General features: G+C 39.4%; 1 protein-coding gene across 1 annotated transcript in view; it reads left to right on the top strand.

The window, feature by feature from the left end:
* LOC126473950 (DNA cross-link repair 1A protein-like) overlaps positions 1 to 15697 on the top strand; it is a 62912-nt gene extending 47215 nt beyond the window's left edge. Inside the window, exons 8-11 of the mRNA XM_050101312.1 lie at positions 2237 to 2361; positions 2610 to 2785; positions 8561 to 8699; positions 15377 to 15697. Of these exons, the coding sequence (XP_049957269.1) occupies positions 2237 to 2361; positions 2610 to 2785; positions 8561 to 8699; positions 15377 to 15570 (634 nt within the window). The 3' untranslated portion in view covers positions 15571 to 15697. The remainder of the gene's footprint in view (positions 1 to 2236; positions 2362 to 2609; positions 2786 to 8560; positions 8700 to 15376) is intronic.
* The last annotated feature ends 813 nt before the right edge of the window (positions 15698 to 16510 follow it).

Below are 16510 nucleotides of genomic sequence, written 5' to 3'. Positions count from 1 at the left end.
GAAAAGATAGACTGCTACTCACCATGTAGATAAAACGCTAAGTTGCGGGCAGGCACAATTAAAAGACATCTACACGTAAGCTTTCGGCCATAGCCTTTGTCGGAAGAACAGAAACACACACCGTTCATTCACACAAGCAAGCACACCATATGATCACAACACCGTCAACTCCAGCAGCTCGAGCCAGAATGCAGTTATCAAGTGGGCTGGTAGCCGCAATCTGGAGGGGTTGGGGAAGGGGAACGGATAGCAGTGTATGGGTGGGGAGAAGCACTGACTGGCAGTATGTGCAGGGACTAGAATGCCAATGGGTGCAATGTCAGGTTGTGTGGCAGGGAGGTGGGGAAAACAGCAAAAAAACGAGAGGAGCAGGGAAAGATGAGTAGGTGTGTTGGCACAGGGTGATAAACAAAGAGTACAGGAGATGGGAATTGGGAGGAGGTGATAGGACAGAGGGGCTGGAAACTGCTGGGTGAAGGGTGTGGGGCAGTATGTTACCATAGGTTGAGGCCGGGATAATTATGGGAGCGGAGAATGTGTTGTAAGAATAAGTCCCATTTTTGCAGCGCAGAAAAGCTGGTGATGGAACAGAGGATCCAGATGTCTCAGGTAGTGAAGCAGCCATTGAAATCAAGGTTGTTACGTTTAGCTGCATGTTGTGCCACAGGATGGTCCACTAAGCTCTTGGCTGCAGTTCGGTGGTGGCTGTTCATCCTGGTGGACAGCTAGTTGGCCGGCCGCAGTGGCCGAGCGGTTCTAGGCGCTTCAGTCCGGAACCGTGCGACTGCTACGGTCACAGGTTCGAATCCTGCCTCGGGCATGGATGTGTGTGATGTCCTTAGGTTAGTTAGGTTTAAGTAGTTCTAAGTTCTAGGGGACTGATGACCTCAGATGTTAAGTCCCATAGTGCTCAGAGCCCTTTGAACCATTTGACAGCTGGTTGGTAGTCATATTAATGTAAAAAGCTTTGCTGCATGATTGCAGAAGAGCTGGTAAATGACATTGCTGCTTTTGCAGGTGGCCCAGCCCTTGATGGGGTAGGATAAACCTGTGACAGGATTGGAATAGGAAGTGCTGGCTGGGTGGATTTGGTGGGTCTTGCACATGGGTTTTCCATAGGGATAGGATCGTTGTGGCAAGGGGTTGGGATTGGGAGTGGCATAGGGATGGACTAAGATGTAGGATGATGTGGGTGATGGAACACTGCTTTAGGAGGAGTGAGAAGGATCTCAGGTAGGATGTCCCTCATTTCAGGGCACGATAATAAGCAATCAAAGCCCTGGCAAAGGATGTGGTTCAGTTGTTGGTGTCCGAGGTGTTGCTGGGCAGGATAGGATGCACTCCTTTGTGAGGGGAACTAGCATCTGAGGCCTTTTTGCAGACTGTATCTGAGGGATAGTGCTTGTCAGGAAGTTATGTATACCTATTAAATACAAGGAACTTTCTGATACAGTTAGCACTATCTTTCCTGGTTTTCTTGTTGTGTTTTTGTCTGTGATGAAGACAGGGAAGTGTCCTGCCTCGCTACTGACCAAACCACATAACACAGCATTGATGACTTTTGTAGCTGTTGTACTTTCAGTGCTAATTGTAACCAAGGAGTGTTGTGTTCCTGTATTATTTCCCTTACATTACTTCTGTTCCCTCTTCATCCAGTTAATTGCAATTTTCAGTTAACTGTCTTGTTCACCCATCTTTTTTCTTTGGCCATTCCTCTTGTCATACACAAGTCGTCAAATTCTTCTCTCTCTTTGTCTTTCCTATTCGGTGTGCTCAGTTTTTCCTCTTGCTTCTCACAGTCTTTTTTTCAGTGTGCCTACAATGCCGTCGTCATGTGATGAAATCTTAGTGATACATGTATTTTTGTCTATATCTCTTTCCTTTCCCATATTACAGTTGTACAGTCATTTATCTATTCCTGTGCATTGCAGTGACTATAGAAACTGCAGCGCATAGTTATTGGGGATGTATCACAACTGGTCATTTAATTTCTTCTGCTAGCGATCAGAAATAGTTTATATAACATTCTGAAGCAATTGGTCTGTTCAGTGCTGCTTCTATTATAGTATGTGTTGTACTACACTTCTGTAGTATTATCAGTAATAATGTTGTCATTTGTAAACATAATTTCATTATTCCTTGATGAAATCAGGAACTTTGGTAGTTGTCTGCGAAATACTTTTGCAGTTGGATTCACATTAAAGTATTCTGTCTTATAGAAATGTGTTGTTTACAGATATTGTGATCCAAAGTATGATTTTCCATCACAGGAAGAAGTTATTGCAAAGGCCATAGAAATAACAACAGTAACATTGCAAAGATGTCCTAAAACTTTGGTAGTGTGTGGAACATATCTCATTGGTAAGTTGTTCACATTTTACCTTCTAGTCATAGAGATATACTAAATGTGCAACTGTGTTTGCACAATCACAAAATTACAATTTTGAAGCTGGTGTAATATTCCTCACACAGAATTTTCTCGTACTGTCAATCACGTCATAGTATATAATATACCTGTCTCTTTGGCCACTGTAACAGTGAGCATCATTGTAATGATACATTTTATGGTGTAACCTCTAATTTTTCTAATAGGGCAGTGTTACTTTCAGGAAAGGAAAAAGTTTTTCTAGGTATCAGTAAAGCAATAGGAGCAAAACTGTGGGCACGCCCTGATAAGAGAGGTGTACTAAAATGTTTGTGTGATCCAAACATTGAAACGAGACTTGTAACAAAACCACATGAGGCTCAGGTGCATGTGCTTGCTATGAAAGAGCTCAACAGCCGGGTAAGTATTATCAGTATTTTGGTTTGATTCCATAGTATTAGATGCTTAAGGTAATTTTTCATTAGGGATATCATGATGTATGCAATACAGTAAATTTCTAATTTCCCTTTCAAAAGTTTGGGGGATACCCTCCATATTGTCAATTGATTACACATATCGGTATCGTTGAAAAACTTTATCAGTGTGCCTGAAGTTGTCCTAGTAATTTATTATTACTGGTAAGGATTACTGGATTTGACATTCAAAATCACTTTAGAAATTTTTCAATTTCATTAGGGACAAAGACTTTCACTGTGAGACATCAAGGAAGTCATCATTCACATCTAATGCTAAATGCAACTTCTCATTTCATTTGTGTGTACATGATAGGTACAGTATTTTTGCAGAAAATAGTTGACCAAAAAGCTTTTTTTCTGAAATACCAGTTTAGGGTGGCTATACTGAGCTGACAGTATTTGCAGATGGTTCCCTATAACAGTAAAATGCAAAGTTATGTTAATATTACCCATCTTCACTTACTTTCAACTCATTTTAAAATTTCCAGAAGTACTTTCACTGCAGTTTCCAAATGTTGATGAATATTGAATTGAAGAATTCTGTACTTGCTGACTTTCGAGTAAAATGGGATGAAGATATTAAATTACCTTGAAAAATAATCTGTGGCATGGTATGCCCTTCTACATCCAAGAGGAAAATGTTATTTTTCGTGTGTCAGGGAAGACTACTTTGCTTCGTACATTGTCATTAATCATGCCCTAAGCTTTTAGAATTGTGATGAGTAACTAGTATTTAAGGGGCAACTATTTTCAGCAGAAATGCTTTATGACTTCCCTGATGTCTCATGGCAAACAAGTTGGAGTGGCACCTGTGTTCCTCACTGGTGAGACTGAAAATCTCAAAAGTGTATTTAAAGGTCAGATCGAGTAATCCTTACCCCAGTAGTAATAACCTACTAGTCAACTTCAGACACACTGATGCAATTCTTCAGCGATATCGGTATGTGTGATTGGTTGACGGTATAGATGGTACCTGTCAAGCTCTTCTTTGGCTTTAGACATTTCAGTCTTCCATTTTAACAACTGAGTCGCTTCTGAAAATAATGGCAATTTTCGCATAAAAAAATCATACTTTGGGGAGTTTTGGACATGGGACCTCTGTCACCGAACATATGCAATTAACTGACTGAGCCACAGTGACTTTGCTTTGAATACAGCCAGTTTTATCATTTAGATAGACTACTTTGGAGTCAAATTTTCCAAAAGTTGTCAGGTTCATATGTCCAAAGAAAATGTAAAGGCATCAACAGCTTCCAAAATTGTGGTGAATATACTAATTGAGGATATAATGATCCTCTCCTTGAATCCATCCTAAAAAATGGCTACCACAGTTTAATGTCTGTCAAATGATCACAAAAGTCAATGCTTGGCTCCTATCATCTTCCATACAACATTTGCGTGTCATAATGACATCACATCTCACTTCAACAGCGTGCAACAAGAATCACCTCTGGAGGAAGATTGGTTGACACAGAAGTTTGTTTTTAGTGATGAAACAATGTTTCATGTATTTGGAAAGGTGAATCATCATAAGGTGTCTCTTTGGGACACTGAAAACCCACACAGGATTATGGAGCACATTCTTGATTCTGTAAGTTAACATCTGTTTGCCATGCCCTCTTCAAAAGTTTATGGACTGTTTTTCCTTGCAGAGAAAACTGTGACTGTTTCATGCATCTGTACATGCTGCAGCAGTAGTCTGTGCCACAGTTACAGTAGGACTGTGAAGAGTTAGTTTAGCAATAAGATGGTGCTCCACTACACTCTCTCTCAGACATTCGTGATTACCTCACTGCCGAACTGCCTCAGTGTTTTGTTGGACATGCTTCGCATCATAACACTCCTCTTCTTCAGAGAGACCCCCCCCCACAATCATCTGACTTAACTCAGTGTAATTTCTTCTTAAGGGGTTATATCAAAGATCATGTGTTCTTGCGGCCATACCCATTTAATTTGGAAGAATTCCGAGGTAATATAATTAATGTGCTCACTGATATCGACCATGACTATCATATTGATGTTTTCCGTGTTGCAAATGGTGCCCATATTGAACACCAGTAATGTGAGTCAAAGACTTGGAGAGATGCTCCATCCTCTGATATGTATTTGTTTTCTGTATGTCTTACAGTTTTCTGACAGTCTTCTTCTGAAACTTCCAGAGGTACTTATGGATAACCTGTATGTATTTGCTGCTCAACATTTTCTCCATAAGCCATACAGTAATGAAGGTTTTTCTTCATGTAATTATTCATTTTATATCCTACCTGATATTTTCCATTATCATAACGTAAATCTACATCTACATAGCTACTCTCAAAATCACACTAAAGTGTCAGACAGAGGGTTCATCGAATCACCTTCACACTAATTCTCTATTATTCCACTCTCAAACAGCTTGCAGAAAAAATGAACATCTATATCTTTCCATGCAAACTGCAATTTCCCTTATTTTATTATTGTGATTGTTTCTCTCTATGTAGATCAGTGTCAACAAAATATTTTTGCTTTGGGAGGAGAACATTGATGATTAAAATTTCAATAGGAAATCATGCTTTAACTTCTTTGCCCCTGTAACTGAAGTCAAATTATTGTGACTGAATAATATCTAGTTACTTGGAAACTTTTGGGCAAGAGAATTCGCATCCCCAATAGTTTTACAAAATTATCTCCCACACTTCCAGGTAGAAATTTTGTTAATTTTGAATTCTCAAGTCTATAAAACACAATGATTAGAGCTTATGGTTCATAATCATATTTTGTCTAACCCTTATTGTTGAAGTCAGCACCTGGCTCTGCAGAATTCTGGCAATTGTCAACTCCGAAAATTCTTAAAATAATCAGAGGCACACTCATACGCCGTGGGGAAGCCGTCTTGGGTGCTATGGAAATTGGAAATTTGTGGTAAGGCCTTATGGGACCAAACTGCTGAGGTCATCAGTCACTAAGCTTACACACTATTTAATCTAACTTACACACACACACACACACACACACACACGCCCGAGGGAGGACTCGAACATCCGATGGGAGGAGCCACACGGACTGTGACAAGGCGCCTCAGACCGCATGGCTTGGGTCCTATGACATACTCGCTATGCAATGTGGTAATCAGTGCCCAAGGTATGTATCAGTTTTGATAAAGTCCAGAATTTAATTTCTTAAAATAGAGCATAAACAGCCATGGCGCATACTCTACTGATTTCCTAGGACACAAAGTTCCCTATGAGTTACGACTCACCAAATATTGCTCTGAGCCACAGACAAGGGAGAAGTTAAAATAACCATAGAATTGAACATACCTTTTTCATTCATAAAATTGTATTTTTCCAGAAATGATTTTCCTAGCTACATTTAAGTATACGTCATCATCTTGTATGAAATGAAATGTTATCATAATCCATCAAATTACATTCATTGTTCAAAATGGCAGCTTACAATAATGCTGTTAATTACAGTTCCACTGCGATCCTACTTTCTGCAATTCTCACACAGAAAGTCAGTGAGTTCCTTTTACGCGTAATGTTCCACATTATATCCGCAGAGTTTTTATATTATGAGTCAGAGCTAATCTGTATCTCACAGTCGTAATGAGTCTTTGAGCCATATAAATCTTTTGCTTGGTTATGCATAAACATTTGTTCTACAAGAGAAATGAAATGGGAAAAAGGTGATACTGCAATGCCGCAATGATTTCCACCCCAAATTCTGTATCATGTCCATGACACTATCTTCCCTATTTCTCGATAATACAAAATGTGGTGCCCTTCTTTGAACTTTGTTGATGTACTCGATTAATCTTATCTGGTAAGGATGCCGCTCCACACAGCAGTACTCCAAAAGAGGGCAGGCAGTCTCCTTAGTGGATCTGTTGCACCTTTTAAGTATTCTACCAATAAAACATAGTCTTTGGTTCTCCTTTCCCACTGCATTGTCTTTGTGTTCTTTCCAGTTTAAGTTCTTTGTAATTGTAATTCCAAGGTATTTAGTTGAATTTACAGCCTTTAGATTTGACTGATTCATCGTGTAACTGAAGTTTAATGGATTCGTTTTAGCACTCGTGGATGATCTCACACTTTTCATTATTTAGGGTCAATTGCCAATTTTTGCACCATGCAAATATCTTTTAAATCATTTGCAATTTGGTTTTGAGCTTCTGATGACTTTACTAGACAATAAATGACAGCATCATCTGCAAACAACCTAAGGTGGCCGCTTAGATTGTCTCCTAAATAGCTTATATAGACAAGGCACAACAGAGGGCCTGTAACACTACCTTGGGAAACCATAGAAATCACTTCTCTTTTACTCGATGACTATCTGCCAATTACTACGAATTATGACCTCTTTGACAGGGAATAACGAATTCAGTTACATAACTGAGATGATATTCCATAAGCACACAATTTGATTACAACCCACTTATGTGGTATGGTGTCAAAAGCCTTCTGGAAATCTAGAAATATGAAATCATCTTAAATTAAGGCTATCAGCTTATTTTTTCAAACTATGGACATTTGAATTTTATTAAACCAACAGAGGTATTTTTATTTTTTTTAATTTTTTTTTTTTTTTTATTTACATGTCTAGTTCTGTAGGACCAAATTGAGGAGCAAATCTCCAAGGTCATGGAACATTTCAGTACATGAAATTATAGCATAAAAGTAATAACAGAAAAAATGAAATGTTTAGGAACCCAAAAAATGTCAAGCCACCAGTTTAAGTAAATGCAATGAATAATATAACATACAAATTAGCTTAATTTTTTGAGGAACTCCTCAACAGAATAGAAGGATTGACCCATGAGGAAACTCTTCAGTTTCAGTTTGAAAACGTGCAGATTACTGCTAAGATTTTTGAATTCTTGTGGTAGCTTACTGAAAATGGATGCAGCAGTATACTGCACACCTTTCTCCACAAGAGTTAAGGAAGTGCAATCCAAATTCAGATTGGATTTCTGCCGAGTTAATACTCGGGAATTCTTGGGAATAAGCTGATATTGTTAACAAGAAATGACAGTAAAAAAATATATATATTGAGAGAGCAATGTCAAAATACCTAGACTAGTGAACAGGGGTTGACAAGAGGTTCTCGAACTTACACCACTTACTGCCCGAACTGCCCATTTCTGAGCCAAAAATATCCTTTTAGAATGGGAAGAGTTACCCCAAAATATAATACCTTATGACATAAGCGAATGAAAGTAAGCAAAGTAGACTAATTTTCGTGTTAAACAATGACTTACTTCAGACACCATTCAAATAGTAAAAATGGCAGAATTAAGCCTTTGAACAAGATCCTGGACATAGGCTTTCCACGACAACTTACTATCTACCTGAACACCTCGAAATTTGAACTGTTCAGTTTCACTAATCATACGCCCATTCTGTGAAATTAAAATGTAGAGTTTTGTTGAATTGTGTGGTAGAAACTGTAAAAACTGAGTCTTACTGTGATTTAGCATTAGTTTATTTTCTACAAGCCATGAACTGCACTATTTGAAACTGAGCCAATGTTGCACAAAACATCATTTACTACCAAGCTAGTGTCATCAGCAAACAGAAATATTTTAGAATTACCTGTAATACTAGAGGGCACATCATTTATATAAATAAGGAACAGGAGTGGCCCCAACACTGGTCCCTGGGGGCACCCCCAATTTGACCGTACCCCACTCAGACCTCATGTCACAGCCAGTTAAGTAAAACATTTTTGTTTACAGGACTTGAAGGATCATCTCAAGAGCTTACAAGGGATATATTCCAATGTTCTTGCCTTCCGGCCATCAGGATGGGAGTTGCAAGACTCAGGACCCTCACTAACCTTCAAGCTAACAGCTGATGACAATGTCACTATTTACGGTAAGTCTGAAGCACTCTCCAATATATACGTATCACAGTATGGGGGCATTTCAAGGAATGGACCGGACCGAAAGTGGCAATGAGTACAGTCTTTGTGAACTTTGTACCAATTTATAGTTATGTTGATAACACCAGTGAGAGATCTAAAAGAACTCCTTTCCTAAGGAATTACGTGAGAGCCTTTTACTTCAAGTAAACTGTTTAAGATGGGCTATAAGGAGATTAGTGTAGGACACTGCCCTCCTACTTCTCACAATAATAGTCTGTTTGTGGATTTGGTTTTCAGAGATGAAATTCTTATTAGAATGAGATTGATGGAAGTAGTGAGAAATGATGTTATGGTTTTGCGAGCAGAAGGACCACATGTATTTGTAGAGCATTTACGTGTTTATAGAGGTTTAAGTTTGACTTTGCAGTACCAAGTAAACATATGCTACTTTGGAACAGTTGTGCAAAGGTATTAGAATACACACAAATAAAAGGTGTCAAGTAAAGAATTCTTCGAAGGCTGGTTCTCATGGAAAATTTATCGATCAGATTGTAATGAGAGACAAAATTGTTAAAGATAGTGTTCCATGTAAGGCCTGAATGTGTGTTCAATGCTAGTAGTTGAAATACGCTGGCCAGCCAAGGGGCAGGACAGAAGGATATTAAGGAGAAAAAAAATGGAAAATCCAGGGTGGAGTAATGAAAATATCATGAGAAGGATAGATTGTGACTCACCGTATAGTGGAGAAGTTGAGTCACAGACAGGTGCAGCAAAAAGACTTGGCAGCCAGAGACAGAGGTCGTGGGTGTGTGAACTGCCTTGGCATGAATGTGTGTGTGTGTGTGGTCTATTTCAGAAGAAGGCCTTTTGGATGAAAGTTTATATGTTTAGTAGTTTTTGTTGTACCTGTCTGTGACTCAAGTTCTCTGCTGTATGGTGATTAGCACTCTATGTTTTTCATAATACTGTCATTTAGGAAAAACGGGTAGATGGAAAATAAGAAATTGCATCTGTAACTCTGTTAGACTTCCCACAACACCAGAACCTTGCACCTTCTTCCTTCAACTTCCTTCTGAAGATTCAAAGGGTTCTGATAATGATATTGCAGTATTGCCGCTGCCTGGACAATTATTTAGGTCATTTGACTGAAATTAGTAGATAAATGTAAAGATACTTACTTCCATATTTCATTTATTTCAATTTGTGTGTGCAGTGTGTGGTCGTATTGGAATCTGTGTGAGAAAGAAACACCCCATATCTCATCCAGTTAATAAGGTTACAGTGCTGTAAGAAGTGAGATCAAAGGAATTATCCACTTGGGATGGAAATTGGTAGATGTGAAGTACATAAACAGACAAAACGATGATTACAATTTCAGATAAAATGGATGATTTATTTCAAGAGAAAGAGCTTCAAAATTGAGAAAGTCAATAATGTGTTGTTACACCTCTGGCCCTTATGCATGTGGTTATTTGTCTTGAAATTGATTAGTAGACTTGTTAGATGTTCTCTTGAGGTATATCATGCTAAATACTGTTCAATTGGTGCATGGGATCCTCAGTTCCAAGCTGTTTGAAGGGCTCTGCTCATAATGTTCCAAAAGTTCTCAACTGGTGAGATATTTGGTGACCTTGCTGGCCAAGATAGGGTTTGTCAGGCACAAAGACAAGCAGTAGAAGAAACTCTCATCATGTGCTGGTTGGCGTTATCTTGCTGAAATGTAAGCCCAGGATGGCTCACCACAATGGGCAACAAAATGAGGCATAGAATATCCTTGGCGTACCGCTATGCTTTGAGAGTGCCGTGGATAACAACCAAATGGGTCCTGCTGTGAAAAGAAATGGCACCCCAGACCACCACTCCTGTTCATGAGGCCGTATTGTGGGCGACAGTCAAGTTGGTGCCCCACCACTGTGTGGAGCATCTACAGACATGCCTTCACTGTGTAATCTTATTGGCTGTAGTAGAATTGTCTTCTGTGATGAATCACACTTCAAATCAAGTCTTAATGACCAGCAAAGACATGCCTGGAGATGCCCGGGACAACGTTGGGATAGCAAACTTGACTGTTGACCACTGTATGGCCTGACAACCAGGCGTGATGGTATGGGGTGCCATTTTATTTCATAGCAGGACCTCTTTGGTTCTCATCTGCAGCACCCTCACACCAAGGAGGTACGTCAATGATATTCTCTGCCCTCTGTCAATGCTCTTTGTGGCAAACTATCCTATGCTTACATTTCAGCGAGACAGTGCCTGCCCGCACCCGACAAAAGTTTCTGCAGCTGGTCTTCATGTTTGCCAAACCCTACCTTGGTCAGCAAAGCCTCCAGATCTTTCCCCACATTTGGAGCATTATGGGCAGCTCGTGATTTTGAGGATCAAATGCACCAGTTGACAGAATTTGGCACGATGTTCCTCAGGAGGAGCTCCAACAACTCTGCCAGTTGGTGCCAAGCCAAATAACTGTTTGCACAAGGGCCAGAGGTGGACCAACACATTACTGATTTGCTCAATTTGTAAAGTTCTGCCTCTTGAATAAATCATAGAAGTTTTCTTCATTTGTTTTTCTGTACATGTATATCGCACGTACCAATTTCCGTCCAATGTGGGCAATTCCTTTGTGGTTCTTTATTTCTCCCCACCCCCCTCTCCCCTTAGAGTGTTCAATGGAAATTTGTTGTTAATCTTATCTTTGTTGTTGGAAAGACTTATCTGCAATACTTGAAGCTGCTCCTCCCCCCCCCCCCCCTTTTCTACTCTGGGTTTGTGAAATATTCACTTGACATCTAAAGAGGCTTATGTAGTTAGTATAGATAGATATAGCAAGGAAAATTATGGCCAAATGTAAATAATTTAGAGTAAAGGACTCTCTGAAAAGCAGAAGTATTGACTTGTCAGCAGACACACAAAAGGGAATGAAAACTTTGCTAGCTTTTGGAAGAAAGCCTTTGATGAGCTAGAGTATAAACACACACACACAGGAAATTCTTTGTACAAAAATCATTTCTGCAATCAATTTCATAGCTTTGTATGCACATGGACCAAAATTTAGATACAGTGTAAAAGTAATTATCAAGCAAAGAGGATTTCAGATTTTTGCATACAAAAACAGAGTCTTCATACATTTTATTTCTGATGGCAGACTGTTGTAAAATTAATTTTTTTAGTGACCTTCGTGCCACAATACCATTGTGTGTATAGAGTTCTCACAACAAATAATCCAATATTCTTATGTAGTTGTTAGTGGTACGAATATTTGGCAGTAAAATATATGTCGGATGCCCTTTCCCTAACAAGTTATGTAATCCAAAAACATTTCAAACTACTTGCTCTCTCTTGACAGCATAACAGTTTACAAAATGGAAATACTAAGTCAACATATGTGTTACAGTATTTAGATTTTACCTTTACAAAATATAGAATAGTTATTTGTTGATATAGCTGTATAAATGTCATCTTTGGAAGTCATTTGGCTTCAAATGTTAGTACTGAATACTAGATGGGTTTTCACTAGCGAACGTTAACGTCTATTGTTACTCCAATTGGTATGCATGTGGCTCTGGTCTGTATCTGCCTCACTACATTTTTCATTTATTTGCTAGTGTTTCGGTATATTACACCCTCCTGAAGCCATTGATTTCATAGTTGTGTGGCAGTCATGGGATCCTGATCAACACGATCAGTATTATGCTGGAATGGTGAAACAGTCCTGATTGTCCATGATCTGGCTGCCCTTTCATTCTGGCATGCACTGGTAGATGTTTCTCCGTCTTACATGAGGCATAACATGACCTTCTCACAAATAGCCAATATTCAGATGTGGAAACTGCAGGTAGGAATGTCAGCAATGTAGGAAAAGACTGTTTGCTACTTACCGTAAAGCAGACACGTTAAGTTGGAGATAGGCACAATAAAAGACACTTATAGCAAGATTTTGGCCACAGCCTTCATCAGTAAAAGAGCACAGCTCATGTACACATGATCACCAACTCCAGCATCTCGGTCTGGAATGTAACTATCACATGGGATGCAAGCAGTGTGCATAAGGTGTGCTTGCTTGTGTGTAAATGGTGTGTTTCTTTTACTAATAAAGGCTGTGGCCAAAAGCTTTCTGCAAGTGTCTTTTAATTGTGCTTGTCTTCAACTTAACGTGTCTTCTTTACAGTAAGACACATTGACAGTATTCAGATGTGATTTGTGAGTGAGAAACCTGCATGGTAGTCTTCCATTACATGCAGAATGTAGAAGGTGTTTCTCCTACCTTCAGCTGTGATTTTTTCCATCATATGCAAACTCTAGAAAATGATCAAAGAGAGGATATGGAACAAAAAAGGTCTAATGAATTTATGTCCAGAAATGTATGGCTTCCATGCTAGGGACTTTTGTGTTGTCTCATTGTCACTGTAGGTTTGTACCATGGGAAGCAAGGAGAGGATGCTGGTTGCCAGCCAGTATCCTCTGTCTATATCACAAACTGCATGCATATATTAAAATAGAAAATTAGTTGACTCAAGGTAGTCCAGCTGCCGTGGTACAAGCTCTTCTGTAATAGTCCACATTAGCCTCACTGCTGGTGAAGTACACGTCCCATTATGTACACTATTCTGGTCGCTAAGTGTAGCCTGCACGTTCCACTATGGTCGCTGCGTGCTGCCTGCGACTGTCTGCAACTGCAAGTGACTGGGCTGCGACTGATGTCTCGGTGACTCACAGAATGACAGACTGGAATTGACTGGGCCCTCCAATCCGCAGCGGCGATCCAAATACTGGCGGCCAAGACGGCATTGGCAACGCCTTTCTTGCAAGACCGTTTTTGGCCTCTGTTGATTTTCTCACAACTTCTTTGCCACCTGGTGTGCTGGTGCCAACTTACACCAGCACAGAGACCATTTATTCAGTCATGCTTTGTTACAGATACTGCGGTCTAATACACACTGTACCATGCAGCCACAGTTAAAGTATGCATGGTTTCATCCTAGAGGGTGGTACTGTTCCTCATACGTCGTGCTCTAGCACCCTCTCCTGCTGTAATAATTTGTAATGTTGTGTCTGATTCACTTCTCTAGCTGTCGCACCTTGTAATGGATGTTGATACAGCATTGTACGCAATGGTTCCATATTCGAATTGAGAGCTTTCCGACATGGTGTTTACTTATGGAAAGGCAAATGGTAGCATGCAGCAGGCAGCAAGGTTGTATCAGGAGGTGTATCCCCACTGGCAACAACCACAGCATTCAATGTTTGCAACAGTGTTTCACCGTTTGTCTGAGGCAGGGTCATATCAGGAAGCAGGAAATCATGAATGACATTCCGAAAATGTTCAGACAGCAGACTTGGAGGAAAATATGACTAACACTGTGGAAGGTGCCCACCGTACCAGTACCAGGCAGCTGGCCCACCAGTACAGAGTAAGCCAGACGATCATGTGGAACATTCCCCATGACAATTGTTACTACCCTTATCTCTTACATCATATACAGGGCTTACTAGCGACAGACTTTCCACAGCAGGAACAGTTTTGTCTCTGATTTCTTCGCCATGATTCCAGGATCTGTGTCATCCATCCTATTACCAGATAAGGCCACCTTTTTGTGGAGTGCTATCTTCAACTTTCATAACAGTCATCTGTGGGATACTATGCACAATCCCCATGATATGGTGACGGGAAATCATCAGCATCGGTGCAGCCGGAATGTGTGGGCTGGGATAATTGACGACCATATTGTGGGACCAGTCTTCCTTCCTTGTCACCAGAACTATCAGCGTTTCTTGTGGGTGACTTTGCCTCCGCTGCTGGGAGAAATGCCATTGATGATTCAAAGGGTTATGTGGCTGCTACATGATGGTGCTCCACCTACTTCGCTGTTAATGTCCGGACATATCCCAATCGTGTCTTCCCTGGTCAATGGATCAGACAAGGGGATCCAGTTGCATGGCCTACTTGTTCACTGGCTCTCAATCTGTGCAATTTCTGGTTATCGGACCATCTCATGCTGGTAAGTTTCTGGCTCATACAAATATAAACACATTTTCTCCAATTACAGTGTTGCATGGTGATTTTGCTTTTTTTGGCATAATTTCTTGAACATTTCCTCAGGCTGATTGACTCGAGCATGTTTCTGAGTTTTGCTCAAGTTGTTGTAGAATCCATCAGCAACAGATTTGTCTACAGCTAAATGTTTGTGCAAAATCAAACAGACCACAATCTTCGAAATGCTTGATGATGCATCTTTTACAATTTAAGTGTCAAGCCAGTCCTCTTCAGTCATGGAAAGAAACTGATTTTGGTTGGCCATCACTTAATTCATCACTGACAGGAGCATAACCAGAATGAAATTCTGTAAACCAATCACAGACAGTCTTTTCTGACAACTATTGATTATTACCATTTGAATGAAGCTGTTCGCGACATTGTTGATAGGTGTTCATCAAAATTGTAAAAATTCATCCAATGGAACTCTTTACCTGAAATTTCCATTTTTTGACAACACTGTTTTTTAATCATTTACTGTAAACAGCCAACATGTCCAATTTCTGAGCTGTAATTGTTTTAACAATAACAAATTTTTTAAAACAGTAGCATTTTCATCTAGTAGCTGTTCCTGAAAACTTTCATACATGTAAGTTGCATAAGAGCTACTCTTAATTTGTGCCATTAATAAATCTCTAATGTGTTTTTTTACAGGTGTCCCCTATAGTGAACACTCCAGCTATTCAGAATTACGTGAGTTTGTACAGTTCCTGCAGCCAGAACATATTGTTCCGACAGTGAATGTTGGAAAACATGCTATTTTGCAGCGATACTTTTCTTCGTGGCTGTCTCAACCAGTTTCTTCAAAAACTCAGAAGAAACTGTCCTCTTACCTCTCTGTGCAATAAATTTTATAATTTTATAGAAATTTAAAGCAGATGTTGCTTAAATTTACTTTTTATAAAATATAGTAAGGCAATATGATTGTTAAAGTTTTTTACAGAATTTATATGAACTTTACGGGGTTTTATTAAATGTACCATTGTCCTAAATTATTTTGTTATGTATTTATTTTGAATATTTTCCATTTTTACTTTCCTGTCTACATTCCCGCTTTTCTTATATTTGATATTTTGCTAATGTTCTCTGTGTTGCCTCTGGATTGCATTATCTGATAATCAATGTGGGGAACAGTGGGGTAATAGGTGTTACAAGACATAGATGATATTGCCCTTGTTGAAACTGAAATTTCTGCAGGAAATTGTCATTATGTAGGTAACTTGTACTGTTATTTTTCAGAATTTTTTTCGGAATGTATAAAAAAATGGCTGGTAATAGTCAAAAGACTATTAAAGTAAGCTAGAGAAGAGGAAAAGAGTAGCAATATTCATTTATCTTCCATGTAGAAAATGTGCTAATGCTCGAAAAGGTACTGGGCATATCTATGTAAAATATAAGCAATGGAATCATTGAAGGTAACCACTCACTGTATAGCGGATGTGTAGAGTGATGGTCCAGCATATGAATCCACCTTCTCCTTCAGAGACACACATACTTTGTATCGGTATTACTAACCTAACAGATCTTTCAAGATGTTTAACCATAGGTCTCAAACAGCAGGCTAACTGCTGCCTCTACAGGATAATTGTATTGGCTGTTGATGCACTACACCAGCAGACACAACTTTAGCCTGTAAGGTAACTGCAAAGAAATCTGAACAAACGTTTTTGATAAGCTTTTAAAGAAATAAAAGAAAAGAAGTAGAAAGATAAGCTTTTCAATGTGCTAATTTGAGCCAGTTTACGACAATTCGGTTTTTACGTGAGTAAGTAGGAAACAAAGTGATTC

This window comes from Schistocerca serialis, chromosome 4, assembly GCF_023864345.2.
Source record: "Schistocerca serialis cubense isolate TAMUIC-IGC-003099 chromosome 4, iqSchSeri2.2, whole genome shotgun sequence".
Taxonomy (NCBI): Eukaryota; Metazoa; Arthropoda; class Insecta; order Orthoptera; family Acrididae; genus Schistocerca; species Schistocerca serialis.
Note: the sequence above shows the minus strand (reverse complement) of the source record. Positions and strands in the feature narration are given on the sequence as shown.